The sequence below is a fragment of the Ornithodoros turicata genome, chromosome 9 (assembly GCF_037126465.1).
Source record: "Ornithodoros turicata isolate Travis chromosome 9, ASM3712646v1, whole genome shotgun sequence".
Lineage (NCBI taxonomy): Eukaryota > Metazoa > Arthropoda > Arachnida > Ixodida > Argasidae > Ornithodoros > Ornithodoros turicata.
This window is the reverse complement of record NC_088209.1, coordinates 29,377,724-29,396,604: the sequence shown is the minus strand read 5'-3', so window position 1 is coordinate 29,396,604 and position 18,881 is coordinate 29,377,724. Positions and strand designations below refer to the sequence as shown.

General features: G+C 48.2%; 2 protein-coding genes across 5 annotated transcripts in view; one reads left to right on the top strand and one right to left on the bottom strand.

The window, feature by feature from the left end:
* The window catches only part of LOC135368545 (cadherin-87A-like), a 137,850-nt gene extending 123,570 nt beyond the window's left edge, over positions 1-14,280 (top strand). For all 4 annotated transcript variants that reach the window (XM_064601919.1, XM_064601918.1, XM_064601921.1 and 1 more), the window contains 36 exons: positions 127-205; positions 286-398; positions 471-668; positions 730-885; positions 1,150-1,314; positions 2,328-2,401; positions 2,482-2,749; positions 2,817-2,962; positions 3,097-3,169; positions 3,661-3,733; positions 4,004-4,182; positions 4,927-5,053; positions 5,171-5,319; positions 5,387-5,519; positions 6,280-6,495; positions 6,895-7,052; positions 7,125-7,274; positions 7,530-7,652; positions 8,396-8,582; positions 8,674-8,894; positions 8,957-9,154; positions 9,214-9,327; positions 9,409-9,529; positions 9,631-9,770; positions 9,911-10,043; positions 10,107-10,399; positions 10,952-11,040; positions 11,119-11,205; positions 11,268-11,400; positions 12,345-12,469; positions 12,573-12,601; positions 12,677-12,710; positions 12,782-12,805; positions 12,903-12,927; positions 13,007-13,228; positions 13,754-14,280. In XM_064601919.1, the coding sequence (XP_064457989.1) occupies positions 127-205; positions 286-398; positions 471-668; positions 730-885; positions 1,150-1,314; positions 2,328-2,401; positions 2,482-2,749; positions 2,817-2,962; positions 3,097-3,169; positions 3,661-3,733; positions 4,004-4,182; positions 4,927-5,053; positions 5,171-5,319; positions 5,387-5,519; positions 6,280-6,495; positions 6,895-7,052; positions 7,125-7,274; positions 7,530-7,652; positions 8,396-8,582; positions 8,674-8,894; positions 8,957-9,154; positions 9,214-9,327; positions 9,409-9,529; positions 9,631-9,770; positions 9,911-10,043; positions 10,107-10,399; positions 10,952-11,040; positions 11,119-11,205; positions 11,268-11,400; positions 12,345-12,469; positions 12,573-12,601; positions 12,677-12,710; positions 12,782-12,805; positions 12,903-12,927; positions 13,007-13,228; positions 13,754-13,927 (4,929 nt within the window). In that variant the 3' untranslated portion in view covers positions 13,928-14,280. The remainder of the gene's footprint in view (positions 1-126; positions 206-285; positions 399-470; positions 669-729; positions 886-1,149; positions 1,315-2,327; positions 2,402-2,481; positions 2,750-2,816; positions 2,963-3,096; positions 3,170-3,660; positions 3,734-4,003; positions 4,183-4,926; positions 5,054-5,170; positions 5,320-5,386; positions 5,520-6,279; positions 6,496-6,894; positions 7,053-7,124; positions 7,275-7,529; positions 7,653-8,395; positions 8,583-8,673; positions 8,895-8,956; positions 9,155-9,213; positions 9,328-9,408; positions 9,530-9,630; positions 9,771-9,910; positions 10,044-10,106; positions 10,400-10,951; positions 11,041-11,118; positions 11,206-11,267; positions 11,401-12,344; positions 12,470-12,572; positions 12,602-12,676; positions 12,711-12,781; positions 12,806-12,902; positions 12,928-13,006; positions 13,229-13,753) is intronic.
* An 844-nt stretch (positions 14,281-15,124) lies between these two features.
* On the bottom strand, positions 15,125-17,182 carry LOC135367860 (neurofilament medium polypeptide-like). Its single transcript, XM_064600962.1, has one exon. It carries the CDS (start codon positions 16,950-16,952, stop codon positions 15,240-15,242), a length of 1,713 nt encoding a protein of 570 aa, XP_064457032.1. The 5' UTR covers positions 16,953-17,182; the 3' UTR covers positions 15,125-15,239.
* Between the last annotated feature and the right edge of the window lie 1,699 nt (positions 17,183-18,881).

Sequence of the window (18,881 nt, the reverse complement as noted above, 5' to 3'; positions counted from 1 at the left end):
TTCTTCATGTATTTTCTTTTTCATAATCAATCAAGCAAGCAATCAATCAATCGACTTTGTTGGCTGTTGGGCCTACAGGTTCCCCTATTGAAAGTAGTGGTTCACATAATACATACGCTTTTGTAGGGAACGCTCGTACTCGTGGTAAAAGCTGTGGACGGAGATCACGGAGTTTCACGAGCTGTACAGTACGCTCTGGTTTCCAGTAAGTATAACCATATTCTTAAGAATGTGCGTTGTCGCGCAGCATTTCGAGACCACTACTAGACAAATATATATCCACAGATCCCGAACAATTTTTCGTAATTAATAAGTACACGGGAGATATAACAACAGCAAGACCACTTGACAGGGAAGTGCTGGGGTCTCCAAACGGAGTTGTCACAGTTACAGTGAAGGTCTGTACACGTCAAAAATGAGTATAGCTTCCTCGACAGAGGAATATAATGCTGGTAACGTGCTTTCTCCAGGCATCCGAAGTAGAAGGCGGCGAGGTACAGAATGATACAGACTCACAAACGGTAACAACAGTTGAAATAACCATCAGGGACGTCAACGATGAACCGCCGACATTTAGCCAGCCAAGCTACACTGTTAACGTCAACGAGAATATTCCCAACGGAAGTCCATTGCCGAACCTCGACATCTTCGTTCAGGACACGGACGCAGTAAGATATATTTTCATTTTGTAATCATTCGTAAGTAACGTATCGCACATTAATTTTGCAGGGCTCAAATTCTGTCTTTAATATTGGACTCGTAGATGCATCTGGAATGTTCACCGTTGAACCGACTATAGCTACAGGGTCCACGTCTGTCAGTATTCGAATTGTTCGAGGGCCTTTGGATTTTGAAAATCCAAACCATCGCAAATTCATCCTCCTGGTAAGCCTCAATGCCCCCACTTGATGCAGACCTGTTAATCATTGATTAGGGTGGGTTACTTACCGTTTCCAAAATGCGTTCTATGACACGTGATATGCCAAGTGCTGTCAACAGAAGCCAGAGAAATTTCACAGTGAAATATAGGGACACCTTCGTATTTTCTTGTACAGTATGCTCGCCTGTCTGATGAATGGCAGTCAGTATTGCTGTTTTTATGTGTTCTGAAGCGACGATGCACGACACTGTAGCATTACATTTCTGAAGGTTGCCGCCGAGGAGGCATTCACCAGCCCCAAGCTGTCAAGCACTGCCACTGTCACCGTGAATGTAATCGACGTGAACGATAATCCGCCCGTGTTTGACCGTGACAGCTATTCAGCGGTGGTTGCCGAAGATGCTCCACCGGGCAGCGTCGTCACCACGATTGTTGTAAGCTTTCTGTTGATTCATACTCGTCTGATAACGAAATTGCTTTATGTACCACTATTGACACTTTGAATCTGCCTCAACTGGGCCACTTTACCCCACTAATCTGCGTACATAACTTGGCCATGGCACACTATCAGAATTCCTAGCAGACCATAGACCATCATAACTCGAATATATGTCTCGTGTCAACGCCACCTACATGAAGAACGCATGCTTAATGCCTCCTCTCACTCCTTCGCCACGTGGACATGGTATAAAGTCGAGGTGTCATCTGTTTCAACCAATCGTCACTGATGACTTGAAACACGGAATTTCTGTGGCTACAGGTAGCTGCCCTTGCGGCTGATGGCACCTCGTCTCACTAGGGCCGCTGAAAGCACGGTTGTGATTGCCGGACTTCTAACGACTAAGGCACGGTTTCACCAACGCCAATTAACACACTCGAACCGAGATCAACGGTCCCTTAACTTGAATTTAACGGTTAACTGTGCTTCACTAAAGGGAGTTATTGTTACTGAAACATTCACCACGTCGTCACCCACTAACGCTTGCCAAAAAGAATTGAGCGTTAACTTCACGTTTTAGCAACGCTTCAAAAGTTAACCAGCGTTGGTGAAACCGGGCCTAGGTCACGTAGTTGAATCCACAAGACTTTCGTTATCTAGGTGGCGTTGTTCGTGGTCACTGTCACTTCCACGTCCACCTCTTTCCCATGTCCTCCTGGAAGGCTATGTTCGTTGATTGTCGAGATACGCGATGGACGTCATTGCGCACGGTGCTCACCGCTGTCCAATAGACGCGTTCCGATTATTTTCCACGACGCATCAAGTTATCTCTACACTGAACGAATTTAAGCTCCCTACACAGTTGTTACTGTCTACTGAGATCCTTTAATCTACGTATGTGGTTATCCTTATGTACCTTGAACTCCCCAAAGCTTTTAAAGACGCAGTCAGTTGTTCTTGCCAGAGGGCTTCACTGAATGATCCATGTTGTGTGTGTAATTGTAACAGGCGTCCGACAGAGACAGCGGAGCGTACGGCGAAGCTGGACTCGTGTACTCGTTGCTTGGAAATGGTGCAGAAAAGTATGTGGTTGTACTACGTTTCGCTAGGAGCTTGCACAATGTGCGTGCAGTCAAATCTCTTCTTTTCTTTGTTTGTCTAGGTTCTTCGTCAGTCCATCATCTGGAGTCGTCACCGTAGCTCCATGTGAAACCCCAGGCAACGGCAACTGTCTCGACTTTGAAACCCGGTCGTCCTATTTCTTGTCCTATCAAGCGACAGATGACAACGGGAAAGGCCATACTGTAGTTGTACCACTTACTATCACCTTGTCTGATTCCAATGATAACCCTCCTGTCTTTGAACAAAAAGTTTACGCTGCTGCAATTGACGAAGGAGACGTCAGGTTCGACGTACCCTTGAAAGTGCAGGTAATGCATTTGTGTTGGTGAATCCATAGTCACGTTACAGCTACAGCACATCCATGACTCTTTGTAGGCAAAAGACGCTGACGTTACATCTTTCGTGAAATATAGCCTCGTGTCGGGCAACGGCTACAATCTCTTCAGCATAAACCCGCAATCTGGGGAAATAACTGTAAGCAGTCGAAGTGGACTCGACGTGTCGCTCCTCAAGACTGACGTGTAAGTTGATGTCTCCTACGACGTACACCGTTCGTAAAGTTTAACGTACATGTTCGTTTTTACATGAAAGCCTTTCCTGATCCGGACTGTAACCGTGTATCAACGTACGATTGTTGTTTGGTTTTTGTTTTCAGGATTAAGCTCATCGTACAAGCGTCAGATGGTGGTACAGGTATCGACACAGCGGAGGTACAAATCACTGTGAGGGTACGTACGTGACTGAGTGTGTGAGGGTACGTACGTGACTGAGTGATAACCAACACAAAATTCGCTCCTTTCTGATCCTGAACGAAGAAATGAAAAACGGCTGCATCTTTTCCCATTGTGCTAATCCCGTTTCAATGGGGTAGCTTCATAGGGCCACCTTCCGATCCCAATCTTCGGGCGCCCGCACTCGTTTCGGGGCCATTGTACTCTACTTTCTTTTTCTTCCTCCCGCTCTGACTTTGACGGTCTATACTACTTGATCTACATTCTTCTCTCCTCTCTCTCTCTCCTCCTCCTCCTCCACCTTCTTTCTGTTCCTTCTCTCTCCCCAGCTATCACGCACGGACCTACACAGCTGTTGACGTTGGTTGGCCCTGTAAAGATATCGCTTATTAAAAAAAAAATGTCACGTGAACTAAGGTGGTGTTAACTAAACGTAAGCAGAGATTTTTTTTTTTCGCTCGATCGGTCAATTTTACCCTTTCTTCCAGGATGCAAACAATAACAGTCCCATTTTCCAAAGGCGCGAATACTATGCGTCGGTTGCCGAAGTGTCCCCTCCTGGTACGAAACATATTGTTATCATACTGAACGTACGGAGCGAGAGCGTTAGAAAGTTTTAATACATCTTACGCAAAAGCGACAGCGTACGTAACAGATAGCTGTGGTTCTGCGCACTGCGCAAAGCCCATATGGGTGTGGCGCAGCACCATCAACGCTATCCCATACGTACGCAAAGGCGATAGAGTACGGTGTACTATAACTCTCTATTGTTGCTTCGCACGTTATTCCATGCCAACGTATTTATTGCGTGCTTCGAATATGTCCTACAAGGCACTCTCGTGGAACAAGTATCAGCCACAGATGCAGACACGGGCGTCAATGCGTTAATAACGTATCGCATTCAGAAGGGAGCATTCGATGACTTCGTCATTGACGGTTCCACTGGTGTTGTGTCGTTATCACCAAACAGCAAGCTGGACTACGACAGGAGAAAACATTACGTCATGGAGGTTTGTCTTTTCGTCCCCTCTCACTGTTTATCACATTTTTATTTACCATCATGGTGTGCATTAAAGGGGTTGTGACGCTTCGCCCTGAGTTATGCTGAATAAATATAGAAGACTGTTGCACGAATCGAGGTGCGCCTGCGTTCCAAGTTTTACAGTAAACTGGCCAGTAGATGCATAAAGAATCGTCACGACGAACACCGAAACTCATGCCGCTCTTACATGACGGCGGGCGACGCCGCGAATGAGGCTGCCGCGGGCGAAGTCACGTGCTTTCGATAACCAATGGGAACAGTTCTTGCTCCTCTGATGTCAGAGCTTGAAGCGAGCACATGTTCGAGGGTGCGTTTCTCGCCAACTATACAACACGCAAAAAAGAAAGAGAAAAAAACATTCCCTCAATATTCAGGCGTATAGGCGTATATATATATTTATGTGCGATGCGTGATCATGTAATGAACCAACGACATCTTCGCTATAGGGCGCTTTATTTGTTGTGTTTGCTACCCTATTTTGGATATTTGCAACCTTATCAGCGCAATGCACTGAGAGCGCGAGCGCATGGGGTGCCCAGGACAGGTAGCTCAAGTTCGTTTTGTCATGTAAAGCTCTGTGAAATGGAGCACCCCTCTGATAAGGCGCCTGTAAACCACCGCGATGCATCTGAAGTTTCAGCACACTGCGCTTTTTGCTTACGTTTTTTTTCTCCAAGAGACACAAGAAAACTTTTTTTTTTTCGTTTAATAGATAATCGGGGTCGACAGCGGCGTCCCAGAAAAGACAGGCACAGCAACATTAAGTGTGAACATCCTAAACAGCAACGATAAGATGCCTTATTTTCAACCAACAACTCAGCGTGCGCAAGTGTTTGAAGGTAAGCTCGATTTTAATTTTCCTGGGTCCTATACCACTCGGTTGGCGTAGTTAACAACGCAAAACTGAGGATTGTTGTTAGAATTATGCTGAGAATATAGCCTTTTTGTTACGACAGGCGCCGATATCGGTAATACATTTTACAAACTCATCGCGAAAGACCCGGATGCAAGCTCCGAGGAGTATCTGAAATACAGCATTATGGAACCAATCACTGCAATCGCTAAAGACGGTAGAAGCGTGAACGCATCTGTCCAGGCTTACAAGGTCAGTTCTGGCTGAATACCTTTATGATAATTTTCGTGTCCCTCTGTTTCACCCGATGTCTCTGCAGGGCTTCTTCGGAATTAACTCCGACACTGGCGAGATCAGCGTGTCTTCGCCCATAAACCGTGACATAGCCGCGGTGGTTACTTTGAGTACGGTTGTCACGGATGTGAGCGCCGTTCCATATCAAACGGGAATAGGTAAGTTATACCACTAACGGAATCAATCCTGTTCGCTTTAAATGAACAAAGGCGTGGTGTTTAGAGATGCTTGAAAGCTAGATGCTAGAAAGCTATTCATCAAGAAAAGTCTATCAAGGCAAAACACTTTCTGCTGAATCATTGCGCAATTCAATTTAGAAGATCTCTCGAACAATTGAGATCTCTTGAAGCAATTCAGCAGTGCGTGAAGCGGCGAAACCTGGCGCGGCGCGATCCAGTTGCAGTGACGTCAAGGGAAGGTTAACTCTCATTGGCCGTTAAAATTTCGTCTTTTTCGCTTGGAAGGTAACTCGGTGGCATTTTCTGTGGACGCTTCCGTCGATCTGGTAGACGTCACGCCGCAAGCCACATGATTGGCACTATACACTGGTCGCAAAATGACGTCAGCCTTACTCTTTCGGCCGATGTTGTTCTTGTGTAAGAAATCATGATGATACTTTCACTGCTCCTTCAAAGTTGCGTCGGGAAGATGATAATATCTATGGAAACATTTTTACTTCACGTAATCATAAAGCGAATTTACCTTTGGTATCTAAAGACGATCCAAAAGGTACGAGAAAAATTTAGGATCATCTGCGCTCAGGAGACAAGTGTGGGCAGATTGATTTAATCTGTCGGCACTTAGTCGGGCGTTCTAATAAGAAGTGAATGACAGTTACAGTCATTTACAACTGTTTGAAGGCGCATGATTATCCATTCAATGGAAGTGGTACACGAGTGTGTCGTCCTTTTCGTGCAGGAACGCTCGTGGTAACTATCGTGGATTTAAACGATTTTCCTCCATCGTTTCCACCACCTTGGAGTCCCTCCCACCCAGAACTGCATATCACTGTTATGGAAGAACAGCCTGTTGGAAGCATTGTGGCATCCTTTGTAGCCACTGATCCAGATTCAAATATCGCTAGTTATACCATTGAACCCGAGAGTCCATACTTCTCTGTCGACAAGCACTCAGGTAAGTTGGTTTCAGACATATGCACCGGATAGGTAGCTTTGGAAGATGTGGTGAGTGGCACGTAGATCCTAATAGGTAGGGCCGGCGAGGGGAAGGTGCAGCAAGGGATGGGGCCCCGGGACAGGGGCCTCCTCAGGAGCCCGCCGCACCTAAGGCCCGACGGTTGCTATAGGACCAGGAGATGTGAGGGGGGACCCAGGCAAGACTCATCTGGAGTCAAACCCGGGGCCCGTTATTTCTCTCGCCGGCCCTGTATATATAAATAACTGAAAACCACACTACATTGCGAGTAGCGGAGGTCGAGCAAGTGTTGCACAGGCTTTGTAGACTTAGGCTTTGCCGGTGCTACAACTCATTTTCATGACTGTTGCTGCATTATGCCTTTACTTACACTTGTAGGTGTAGTTACCATCAAAAGCAGAGTGGACTACGAAAAAGTCCAAGACCACGTTTTCTCCGTCGTTGTAAGAGACACTGGAATCCCACAACTGTCTGCCATCGCGCGCGTCACAGCAACTATTATCAATATAAATGATAACGACCCCATCTTTATCGAGGTAAGACGTCAACGCCTTCTCTGTCATGGTCATATCATTCTTGCATTTGATCCGCCACTCTTCCATAAACAGAAGTCATACCATGCCAAAGTCCAAGAGAATGCGCCACAAGGAACATTCGTGACCCAAGTCAAGGCAAACGACATAGATACTGGAGAATTTGGTGTGGTTTCGTATTCTCTGCTTGGAGAACGAAGTCCTGACTTCAGTGTTGACGACCGAGTACGTAGTAGCTTATTCGTTCCGTACATTGCCTCTAGGCGAACTTAAAGGGACACAGAAGTGTAAAAAAATTTTCTCGCGGGGTGAAATATGCCGTTACCTTGAGAGCAATACAAAAGGAATGAGATTCACGCCTCTTGAGAAGGACAGAAGAGGGAAACCCGTTCATCTTGTATTGCTCCCATAATCTTGAGGATAAATTTTTACGTTTTAGTTATCCCCAACATAGTGCCAGAGTTCTTCGAAATCTCGCAGGGTGAAATAAGAGTGGCCGGATCAGCCAACCTTGATCGGGAACTGACGATGTCGATTACGCTTCAAGTTGTTGCTACCGATATGGGACAGGATGTGTCGACACGAAGATCAGTTTCAGTCCCGGTGAGTACGTTCTCTGGGATCACATCTTCGACATGGAGCAGCACGCGTGTACTGGAGAAAACTAATCAGTTGGGAGGACAGATGTGTGTCGCAGGGGATACGAAGTTGTTAAAGACCACCCCTCCGTCGGCGGTTTCTTCTGCCGTTTTTGACGTTACTGTCAAAGTTGTAAGACGTAGAATATGCTTTTATTTCGAATCCAAAAATTAAATTTGGCATTGCGCGTTCAAGGAGAAACAGTGCGTAAGTCCTCCTAAATAAACGTCTGTTGTCGCTGGGAAATACAAAAGGCAGCAGGTGTACAGCACAAACATAGTTATACAACATCGTATATACAACGATGTATCGGGTTTGGCGCCATTTTCCATTATAGCGATCATGCAAGAGGCGTACTGACCCGCCGCTGGGAGTGCGCGCGCACGGCAACTACCCTGTCACGTAATTGTGTAACGTGTTGCGAGGGGCAGAATGCGTCTCGGGACACAACACAGCAGCTGGCGAGACGGGGTGATGCTGTCTTGCATGACGCTCCCAAATCTTGATATTTGGTCTCGCTTCTCAGTCTGTTTCTTGCAAAGTTAGCCCATCATAAAAACGTATTGTGCTTTAGAAACATGGGGAGATATGTGCTTATTCGAGGAGTGATTGAATGGTTGAGTCTAACATCTTAGGCGGGGTTATTACATAATAAGGTCAAAACAGGTATGGTTTATGGTATAAACGTCCACCACAACATCCTCCAGGTATATCTTACGCTACTCGATGACAACGACAGCCCTCCCGTGTTTTCCAAGAAAACGTACGAGGCTTCATTTGTGGCGAACAGCCCGCTGGAATCTGCGCACAGCATTGTACAAGTATCAGCTACAGATGCAGACGAAGGAATAAACGCGGCCATTCGCTACTCCATACTGGCAGGAAATGAGCACGGTAAGGAACTCCGGACATGCGTTCGCACCATCTCCGTCCAAACTTAAAGCGAAAACGCTATGTGCCACACTTAACCAACTCTCCTACCTAGGACAATTCGCGGTCAATCCGAAAACGGGAGTGGTTTATCCTGTCACTGCGCTGGACGGACATAAGAAAGAATACCGCCTGAGCCTCGAAGCACGTGATGGTGACGGAGAAGGTCCAAACACGGACACCTGTGTCATTGTCATCAGGCTCATCGAAATAAACCTCGACAAGCCTCACTTCATAACACCTGCTCTTCCAAATGCCACGGTGGAAATCCTAGAAGTGAGGAGATGGCGAAAGTCGATGGTGACCCTTTAAAATGCCCGCTGTTTACCTTGTTGCAGAATCAAACGGGTTCCAACGTCCCCATATTAACGGTTGCGGCCGTGGACAGTGACCGTGGAGATAATGGTAGATTGTCGTACTTCTTCAAACTTGGAGACCGAAACGTAAAGGAAACTGACGAGTTCGTAATCGACGCCGTCACCGGGGAAATAAAAATGAAAGTAGGCCTAGACAGGGAGACGAGACCCAGATATGAGGTAAGCTTTCCGCAGTATATATCAATGGAGCTATCAAAGTGATACGCATATGCTTACAGCTCGTGCTGGTGGCACGTGACCACGGGTCTCCGAGTCAGTTCGAAACGTTGCGCTTCTTGACGGTGGTGCTCAAAGACATAGACGACAACGTACCATTATTCCCCAGGACGCCGGTAAGGCGCTACACTTCATTTAAGTGTGTAATTGCGCCTGAGATTAATTGACTCGTCCTGGCTACACTTTCTTTCATGTAGTCGACCACTCCCTACGTATTCCATGTAAAGGAGAATCTCAACACGGGATTTCATGTGGGCCAGGTCACTGCCGTGGACAATGACGTTGGCGAAAACGCTATGGTCTACTATTACATCATTGGTAAAAAACATTCTGCAAGCGCCCTCTGTTAGTGTATAGTAGTAGTGCTGAAGAAACGAAAGTAACGTACTTTGTGCATGTCTTCCCCTGGTGGAAACTAGATGGAAACTGGCATAACAACTTCGTCATCGACAAGCTCCACGGCATCATCTACTCGAATACTTCATTTGACCGTGAAGAAAAAAACACGTACGAGATGGTTGTCAAAGCGACTAGCAACCCTGATTATATGGTCTACAACGTACGTATTTTTAGAGCTCTAGAATTTGGAAATGGGATTTCAACGCTTTCGAAGCAGGATCACGATCACATGTCATGCCCCACGTTGTGGAATAATTCGCACCAGGACCCGATTATCCAATCCCGCGATTTGACTTTCAGCGGCAAGACGACGGCCTACTCCCCAGCATGAGGACGTACAGCGAGTCCGACAGGACGGTAGCCCTTGTGCATGTCATAGTGGACGATGTCAACGACAATCCACCAGTATTCGTCAATGCTCCCTATTACTCAGGTATACAGATGCAGTTAAAAAGGCGAAGAATGAGAACGGGTATTAATCAGTTCTTCTTTCCAGGTCTTCGATTCACCGCTGTCGAGGGCGATACTGTTTTCACGGTGAAAGCAGTAGATGCGGACGAACACCGCAAGAACGACACGTCAGTGGAGTACCGCGTCGAATACGTGACATTATTCTTGCCCGGTGCGAAGGGTGGAATTCGTCCTATCCCGGCTTCGTTCAATATATCGCAAGATGGTCGAGTATGCGCGACACACCCCATGGCACAATACAGTCAGGCTCGTTTCGTAATCGCTCTGGAAGCCAAGGAAACGGAGCCTCCTCACAGAGCAGCGCACACCGCACTGAAGGTACGGAGAGATTTCCCTGTGCGGCTATTTGCGGGAACACAGCGGGTGGTGTTAACAAGTGTGAGGGTGAAAAAAATGAGAGAGAGGGTGAAAACGCAAGGGCTGTCGTGTTCTGTGTATCGTAACTCCATGGTTGCACCAGCGCCTAGAACAGTGCGCCTTAACCCACGAGGAAAGGAGGAGAGAGGATATTGCCTTTACGGTCACCTTATCGTTTCCCACATGGCTATATAGATATGGAGGAAATCCCGCTCTTCCAGATTAGATAAACCCTTTGCTCTGTGGGACCCCGTGGTACAGGATGGAGTCGTGCCTCCAGATTGCCGGTAGACGTCTACCTTATCGTTTCCTACGTGATTTTAGACGGAGTCTCCAGTACAGTGGAGCGTCCCCAACCAGGGGCAAACGCATGGAGAAGATCTCTAGCTTAGCTATCCTAGAAGGTTAAGATTTGAAACTTTTTCAAAGAAAGGGAGCGCGCAAGTACAGAAAGAGGTTGTGTCTTTCTACAGAACGATTCATTTACACAGCTTTTTTTTTCTCTCCTATGAGGTTTGGGTGTACGAACCTGATCAGTTAGTGAGGGTTGTCATTGCACAACCACCGCAAGATGTCTACACCGAGCAGAGAGAAGTCGCAGCGTAAGCTCCGTCAGAATATACTTGCGTGGGTGATTTATTTATTCGTTATATTATTGCTTTTATATATATATATATCAGACTGCTGTCAAATGCAACCGGAGGAACTGTCGTTATTGACAACCTAAAGTACCACGTCAGTGACAAAGGAAAACTAATGAAGACCTGGTACGTATTACCTTCCGAACAAACTAGCCGAACAAACGATCGAACTTTCCTTTATTTTGCAGGACGGACCTCTACATACACGTGTTGGACGAGAACGACAAGGTCATTCAGACTCCCAAAGTGCTGGAGGCTGTGGACTCCAACTCTAAGCTCGTGAAATTTCAGAATCCGGAGCTGCAGATTCACAACATACTGGTTCGCAATTAGAGTACATCCCCATGTACACAGCGGCGTCACTAGGGTCACCCAGTGTGGGAGCTATTTGCGTCACCCCCAATAATGGATCCCTTTCCATGCAAGGCGACACGTGATAAGTGCAGTATGATCCAAACAACTCAGGGAAAAGAGGTGCTGACGCCGGTCTTCTGATCACTGGTCAGATATGCTAACCGCTACACACCCGCACGCCTTTTTCCTTTGACTTGTGGCGGTTAGCATGTCTGATCTGAGATAAGAAGACCCAGGCTCGATTCCTGGTGTCAGCACCTCTTCTCCCTGAGTTGTTTGAATTCGTTAGTTTCTGGGCGTTTGAGGCTTACGTGTCCGTGTCGTCCGTAATTGTGGTCTGCCTCGGCCAATTCTCGTTGTCGCTTTCATACCACAGGCAGAACAAAAAAAATCACGTGCTCGCCTAGGGCTCCAATGTTGTCATCGCGCCGCAAAGAAAGCGAAGCGACGATACTGGTCAACGCCACCTAGGTACAGAAGGCCTGCTTATTACCTCCTCTCCCTTCTTCGCTACGTGGACATATAAAGTCAGAATTCGTCTGCTACTGCGAATCGCCGTTCCGCGAATTCAAGAACTGGCAAATGATTGCAGTACGCGGGGACGTTCAATCACTACTCGCAGACGACGGAGGTTCGTCGTCATGGCCACGACCGCTGAAAGCACGTTCGTGGTTGGCTGCCGCCGTTGAGAACACGATCCTGATTGGCTGACTCTTAGTTGTTACGTCACGTTGACGAGTAAGCGGGCTTTCTCTATCTAGGTGGTGTTGGTACTGGTACGGTGCGTCACCCCCATAGCGCCCCGAAGCACCACCGCACCCCCGAAGTGACGCCGCTGCACGTGTGTAGTCCGAGGATTCATGCCCGTGCGCCAGATAAACGACATGTAGTATGTCCTGCTTCCATTCTAGCCTGCTCATAGTGGCGTGACAAAAGAAGAATTCGACCTCGCCTTAGCTGTTCTCATTGCGATGCTCGTGGTCATTTTCATCGGAGTAATTACCATGATGGTGTGCTGCAGGTGCTTGCGTTCGTGGTCAGTGCTGTTCCTCTCCCTCTTTTTCTCATAATGTTGATTGATTGACTGATTGATGATGAGTTATACAAAACGTAACGGAATACTGGAACACAATTTTCAGGTACGCTTTAAAAGTAAAAGAGGCATTTGGTAAGTCCAGCCTCGAATCGTAATTAATATAGTATCGGTGTTCTTTTAACGCATGGCAACTGTTTATTCTTTTAGTACGCCAGGATGATGTACAGCCCGTTACGACAACGTAAGTTATTGGACTAAATCAATCAATTAATCGATCGCTGTTCGCTAAGTTGCTACACGTGTCCTTTTCAGCGAAAATCCACTGTGGACAGAGCAGTAAGTGTAAAATTCCCTTTTACTTCTTCTTTGTCTTGCCTATATGATGCATTGTGGCAACGCTAAACGTGGGATTTTTTGTCGTCTTATCCTGCAGGAAGCTCAAGATTTACGAAGAGCAGGTAAGGACACTGCATTTTACATTTCCAACTTTCTGAAGATACGGATCGAGATTCTCATGGCATAGAGATCTCTTTGTAGGAACTCAGCATGAGTGTTGCACCGGACAACATCGTAACAACGGAAGCCGACATCGCGGCTTTCAACTTTAACGACGATACGAACAGCGCACTGTATGCTACACTACGCAGAAGTAGCATTGGCTGCGCTACAACGGATCCGAGGAATGACTACGCCACATTGAATGGCCAGCAGTCCAACAGCAACGCTATGAAACGTCAAAGGACACCAGACCCCATAGAAGTATGCAGCCTTGTGTACATTTACGAGTCATGTGTTTCAAGCTATAAGATTGGAAGACTGCGTGCCCTTCCAGATATGTGTACCCGTGTTTAATCTAAGAACGGCACGAAATTTAGTCAGTCGACCCAAACAGAGTTACTCCGCCAAGGAAAGCATCTTGCAGCGCCACCAGATGTCGCCTATAGGGCTCCTGTAGTAAAGTCCCTCGATCACTCGCTCTTTGGGCGCTGAAAGAGCGATCGAGGGACTTTGTCCCGTAGTTTCGGTCTCCGCGCACTATTTCTCGAAGCCAATACGACCAAGCGGAGACATGCGGAGACAAGACGGGGGCTTAAACGTGCTGGGGAAGGTTGTCCACAAGGCCATTGTGAAACACTGTTGCTCTTGTACGTTAAACAACGGCAGTTCATAACCGCCGCAACGTTTTGTCAATCCTCTTCTCGTTTCCTCGTAATATGGCAACTGCGCGGGTTTCGTGCTGGAGATTTTTACCTTCATCCACTTTACTAATCTTTCGCTTTTCAGAATCACGAGTACCACGAACTGCGTCACAACAATGCACAGCCGTCTGGAGACACAACACCATTCAGCACGTTTCGACCACCAGATCGATCTTCAAAGGCTGCCAAGAACAGTCCGTCCCACCAGCGAAACACCAGTGGTGATAATGAGCCAGTTCTAATAGCCGAACTCTTGTAGCGACGGGTTACGGTAAAGTGTGCCAAAAATGACAGTAACTCGATTCGCTTCCGGCCCCCTTTCCCCCCTCAGTTCAACGCAGTTCAGGTGGAAAAGACATAGAGTCTCCATAGGAAGACATGCTCTTGAGCGGTTGATGAACGCCTTCGTTGTGAAGAGAAACTTCAGCGCTTCGTTGTTGAGCGCTTAACGCATGAAGAGGTATTCTATTAGCATATTTATTTTGCTTAGCAATGTACATATCAAGACGCCTCAAGGAGGACTCCAGCAAGAATAACCGGGGGGCGTGACAACGCCGCCGAACTGCAAGATGCCTGGGTTTTAATAATAAACGGTGATGATGTGGAGTCAGACATGCCATGCTGTGAGAAATGTTTTGAAATATATCTAAACAAAAGTTCAAACCCATGATGACTGCACGATATTGAGAGATCAGAAGTAATGGGATGACTTGTGACCCTGGGATGGAATGGGATCACTATGACTTGTGATCCCATTTCTTCTAATCTTGTTGTCTAGAAGCACAGTATAGTGATATATGTACTGTACTTCTGGTCAAGAGAGTTACGATCCCAGTTCAAAGGGAACATTCAACATAAACTTTTTAAACGTACAGCAAGTACTCGTGCTCGCAGTACCACTTTCCGATGTCCCACCATACGAGTGTGTGTTGCGTACCCTTACGAAACTGGAAACTGGGTACGCTATCCGTCAACGAATGCAACATGTGCAGCAAAACATCCTGTCCTGCCATGTGCTGTAAGCGACGATGTCATTCCTTCACTTGTGGAAACACGTACGTGTCTTACGCGGTAGTCCTAGCTTAGCTCAGTCCTAGCTTAGCTCAATTGGTAGAGCCCTGGACCGGCAATCCAGAAGATGTGGGTTCGAGTCCTACAGCTGGCTAAACTTTTCAGTGGCTTTCATCTTTCAGTCCTAGCGGTATTACCTCTTTGCTCTTTCTCCCAATGTCAAAGGACTCGCGCTTCTGACTGGTCCAGTATGGTCTGGTCTGGTCTTCGGCTATGTGGCGCCACGACATATGTGGCTTTTGCATGCATTGCCGTTGAGCCATGCCGGCAGTAGTCGGCTTCCATACCTACTCATCGTTCTCAATAACATGCGGACTACTACCCCGAATAACACGCGAATAAGAGTACTCAGGAATACTCAGGAATACATAAGAGTACTCAGGAATCACGTTCTGTTTGAGCTACATCGAGCTACTTTTATTTCAGGCAATGTTGTTGCGAGTTCCCAGCTTTCAAGCTGGAAACCCCCACTGCGCCAAATTTATCGCATCTTTGTAAACCTATCCTTCGGACGACGATGCCTTCGAGGAGGCTTTAGACGATGCTTTCGAGATCTTTGTGACGGAAGTGGACTTTCCTGGCGTAGGCAGCACCATTACGATCACAGGCTGGTTATCAGAGGGGGGAGGGAAAGGTGGCGGTGCCGGTGGCTGCGGTGGTCTCATGGCTAGGAGCGTAGCCAGCGACTGCAGGACACTAGCGGAAATATTGGTATCGGGTAGAGGTGACTGTGGTGGAGCGGGCGATGTCCCTGGTGTGGAAGTCTTCGAAGGAGTCTTCGGCTTAGCTTCACTTGGCTTTGGCGAAGTTGGCGACTTTGCAGGTGACGCCGGGGACTTTGAAGGCGACGTCGGCGGCTTTGCAGTCTCCGAGGACTTCTTATTATCAACCGTGCCCTTAGACTTCTTCCTGGCCTTCCTGATTACGTATATCTCACTGCCATCCTCGCTCTCCGTGAAGCTGATTTCTACTGTCTCTGTACTAGGCTGTGATGGTTTAGCCTTCTCCGCGGATTTTTTTGCTTGTTCTGGCTTTTCAGCTGGTTTCGATTTTTCGGGCGGCTTTTGGCTCTGCGCTGCTGCTTTCGTTGGTTCCGGCTTTGTGGGTGGTTTCTGAGAGGACTTCTTTGGTTCCTCCTCTTTTGACTTGACGAGCTTTGCTGCACTGCCAGTACTCGCGTCTTCCGACTTCGCTTTCAACTTCTTCTTCGATGTCTTTCTCGTCACTATCGTTACTGTGCTGCAAAGCACTTCATCGTCATCGTCTTCTACAGGTTTCGGTTTCGTTGCTTTTTCTTTGCTTTCCTTATCTTTCTCTTTCGATTGAGCTTTCTTCGACTTATCTGATGCCGCGTCTTTCGAGCTTGCCGATTTCTTCGGTGAGGAAGACTTCTTGCTGCCGCCGGAACGAGTTCCAGACGCCTTGCGAGCAGCTTGCTTTCGAGCCTTCTTGTCCTCCTCACTGTCCTCATAGGTCGTTTCTTCAGTTGCCTCATCATTTTCCAGACTCCTCGACTTCGACGTCTTTTTATCTTTCTTTTTAGGCTTAACGTCAGCCGTAATGAGCACAATCAGGTCTTTTTTGTCGAAACTTTTCTTTTTGCCTAAACTGGGCGATCGCGACCGGGTCCTTTTTGCGCCCTCCGAATTTTCCGTGTTGTTACCGTATGCCCCGATTTGGGCGACCGTGTGCAGACTCGTCGAACGACTTCCTCTAGAGGCCTGCTGACTTCCGCGTCTGTCATAAGCATCGGGCATATCGTACCCACCGCTCCTGTCGTAGGCATCGCGCATGTCGTAAGAACCTCTCGGATCGCGTCCATCATACACTGCACTGGCATCCTGGCGTCCTCGGCTAGGGTATCCTCCTGGACCGTCGTACGCATCATAGTTGTAATTTGAATAGCTGCCGTAGTCATTATACCCTCTTCCACGCTCTCGGTCAACGGTATAGTTCACGCTCACCTGACTGTCGTTAGGGTTAGTTCCGACTAGCATCTGAGATGAGTACCGTTGTTGGGCGGATGACGACTGCCGTGGGAAGCGCTCAAGAGGTTGCGACCCTGCCTGCTGGGGAAACCTCGAGTACTGCCCAGACGACTGGCGTGGTGGCAGACTATTTCTATCGTTTCGGTTGCCTTGTCCAGTCCTGCTGCTGCTGCTTGGTAGGAGGTTGAGAGCCAGCTCAACGGACTCTGTTCGCTTGACGGACATCTTGAACCTTCGAATGTGAGTATCGAAGCTGAGTCCTATTAATGTTCCTGGGTGTTGGCGAGGCCTGTAGTGGTCGTCCGGATAGGCCCTACGTGTAGGTTACTGGGCATTTCGAGGCATTAACAAAATTTAGACATCATTTTCGAATCTCCTGGCCGAAAGTTCCCTGCCCTCGAGCTGCCCTGTGCTGATGTTGATGCCCAACGGCCTTCTTCTTATTCTTCTTCTTCGTCCCACGGAGAATGGCCATTAGCCACAAGGGCACGGGGGCGCTTCTTCCTTTTTCTTCCAGGTTATGTGTGTGGCTGTACCTCAATTCTCATCACGTCATATGGGGTCACAAAACTGATTCCCATGGGTGCGAACTCTGGGACTGGATTTGCAGCCACAACATGTCCATTGCCAATGACGGTTCAGCAACGTTCGTACGAGGAACCACCCGATCTGTACTCGACCTCACGTTGTGTTCGTCACATGTACGCCCGTCAACGTGGATGACGGTGACTTGTGGTACGTCTAGTGATCATCTCCCCATCTATTTTGAAGTGGCATCAATGACTACGCACCTTTCGCTTGTGCCCCGTAGCAACCGTGTTCTCCGTGAGAAGAAACTGGCTACGTTGCTGCAGGCGGCTACCAGCCTCTGTGCGGTTGACCGCGCTGTGGCTTCGGTGTCGGCAATATCCCAGGCGATCGAGCAGTCCTCCTTTCAAATTACGAAGCGGTCGCCATCCAGTTGCGCACCATGGTGGAACGACGCATGCACAAGGGATTATCGGCGGCGCAAAGCCGCTTGGAAGCAGTTGCTATCCAACACCTGCTACGCTAACTGGAAGAAGTACCAGATCGTTAAAGCCTCATTGAAACGAACGATTTCTGCTGCAAAACAAGCATTTCATAACGGTCACAACTCCTTTCTGTCGCACCCCAGGCACCGGAAAGCCCTCCATCGTCATATCGCGTTTATTCGCGGCCAACGCTCCTGCTCTCCCAGCGATCTTGCTGTTTTGTCCGACGCGGATGCGCATCAGCGGCTTGAAGACGTGGCCATAGGTTTAGCCGCACGATTTCAAAACACAGTACCTCTCCCTCCTACCCCGCCTTCACCTGGGCCGTCGCACCCTGACTTCGTCGCGGTTACATCGGCTGAGTTGGACTGCATAGTGCGCGCACTTCCTGCAACGGCTCCTGGTCCTGACTGTGTATCCGCTGGCGTGATTAAGTCCTTGTGGTCTTCCCACCCACGTGCCCTGCTCGACATTATTAATACCTCGTTAGAGTCCTCGTGGATCCCTCCTGCATGGAAGGCGGCCAGAGTTGTTCTGCTTAAAAAGGTGGCCTCGAAGGGTTTGGCTCTCGACAACATACGGCCTATAGCACTGACGTCTGTCCTGTGCAAAACTGTAGAGCGGGTCATACATCGCAGACTATCCGACTTTGTGGACTCAGCAGGCGTCTACAACTGCAGCCAAATAGGTTTCCGGTCGCGGTGCTCCGTCTGGATGGCCCATCTCAACCTTGAGAGTCAGCTTCGCCGTGCCCAAGAGATGGGTGAGTTCTCAGCCCTTGTCACATTGGACATAGCCCAGGCATACGACAGCGTTGAGCATTGTGTACTGCTGCAAAAGTTGGCGTCTGTTGGTACCCCGATGTATATCTTCTCATGGGTCAGGAACTTTCTCTTTGGGAGGTCATTTCAGTGCTCAGACCGGCACCTTGTCTCATCGTCCCAGGCCCTGCACAGGGGCGTGCCTCAGGGGGCTGTTCTGTCCCCATTGCTCTTTAACATCCTCCTCATGAGCTCCCTCCCTCTGGACCCGGGCATCTTGACTATCACCTACGCCGATGATGTCGCCTTTTTTGCCTCGGCACACTCCTTGCACACGCTCTACACTAAGCTCCAGGGACATGTTGATCGCATACTCGCGT